Here is a 1,631-nt window from a genome sequence, read left to right as displayed (position 1 = left end):
TGGTTGAGGAGCACCCCGTGTCTACTGAGGAACACCCCATAGTTGTGGGGCAGGAAGAAATGGTTGAGGAGAACCCCATGGTTGTGGGGCACCAAATGGTTGAGGAGCACCCCATGGTTGTAGGGCAAGAAGAAATGGTTGAGGAACACCCCAACATCTATGAGGAGAACTTAGTGAGGAACCCAAGGTTGGTGACCCACCAAAAGCAGAAGCCCTACAAGTGCCTCGAGTGCGGGAACAGCTTCAGGTGTAACGCTGAACTTCTCCTCCACCAACGGATCCACACCGGGGAGAAACCCTACAGATGTGATGAGTGTGGGAAGACCTTCAGGTTGAGTTGGTACCTCATCAACCATCAACATTCTCATACTGGAGAAAGACCTTATCAATGTGATGTTTGTGGGAAGAGTTTTAGTCACAGCTCAGCCGTGGTCCGTCATCGTCACGTCCACCTCTTGGAGAAACCATATAAATGTGATGATTGTGGGAAAAGCTTCATCCAAATCTCCAACTTGAACCATCACCAACGTCTTCACACCGGGGAGAAACTCTACAGGTGTGACAATTGTGGGAAGACCTACTTGAGAAGTTCTAATTTGAACCATCACAAATGTTTCCGCACCAAGAAGAAGATGTTGGAATGTCAAACTTGTGGGAAGAACTTCATGTGGAGATCGGATTTGATCATCCATCAACGTTCTCACACCGGTGAGCGACCTTATCGATGTGGGGAGTGTCAGAAGACCTTCAAACATTCTTCATCCCTCATGAAACATCAACATGTCCATACTGAGGAGAAACCTTACCGATGTGGTGATTGTGGGAAGAACTTCACCTATAGCTACTCTTTGATGAAACATCAACGTCTCCATAGCGGGGAAAGACCTTTTAGATGTGATGATTGTGGGAAGAGCTTCACGTGGAGCTCAGAACTTATTGTCCATCAACGAATCCACACCGATGAACGACCTTATCAATGTGATGATTGTGGGAAGAGGTTCTTGAGAACTTCGAGTCTCCTCAAACATCAACGTACCCACCTCAAGAAAACACCTAACCAATGTGACAGCTGCCAGAAGAGCTTCAAGAGGTTCCACCGATGTCTCCACCTTGAGGAGAAACCTTATTCTTGTCTTGATTGTGGGAAGAACTTCAAACACCGATCGGTTTATCTCACCCACCAACGTGTCCACACCGGGGAGAGACCCTACAAGTGTGACCGTTGTGAGAAGACCTTCAAACAAAGCTCCAACTTGATCGCCCACCGACGTGTCCACACTGGAGAAAGACCCTATAGATGTGACCATTGTGAGAAGACCTTCAAGCAAAGTTCAACCCTGGTCACCCATCAACGGATCCACACCGGGGAGAGACCTTATAAATGTGGAGATTGTGGGAAGAGCTTCATCGTCAACTCCAAACTCATCAGGCATCAGAAGATCCACCTCAGATAGGTGCCCACCACCCACTCCACCTTCTCCAGGTGGCCAATGTGGCCACCAAAGTTCTTCTACCTCAAAAAAAACCTCTTCAAACCTCTTGGTTTTTTTTAAAAAAACCCCACAAATTCCTTTTTTTCCTTCAAATTCTTCATTTTTTTCCACCAAAATCTTCAATTTTCCCACCAAAAT

At 46.7% G+C, this 1,631-nt stretch overlaps 1 protein-coding gene across 1 annotated transcript; it reads left to right on the top strand.

Annotated features, from left to right (window-relative positions):
• Positions 1 to 59: 59 nt before the first annotated feature.
• Positions 60 to 1,454, top strand: LOC104520314 (zinc finger protein 501). The gene is made up of 2 exons (XM_029085598.1): positions 60 to 1,036; positions 1,190 to 1,454. Exons 1-2 carry the CDS (start codon positions 60 to 62, stop codon positions 1,452 to 1,454), a joined length of 1,242 nt encoding a protein of 413 aa, XP_028941431.1.
• The last annotated feature ends 177 nt before the right edge of the window (positions 1,455 to 1,631 follow it).

Source organism: Antrostomus carolinensis, unplaced genomic scaffold (assembly GCF_000700745.2).
Source record: "Antrostomus carolinensis isolate BGI_N321 unplaced genomic scaffold, ASM70074v2 Scaffold46116, whole genome shotgun sequence".
NCBI classification, from domain to species: Eukaryota; Metazoa; Chordata; class Aves; order Caprimulgiformes; family Caprimulgidae; genus Antrostomus; species Antrostomus carolinensis.
The sequence above is the reverse complement of the archived record's forward strand: the minus strand, read 5'-3'. Positions and strand labels throughout refer to the sequence as shown.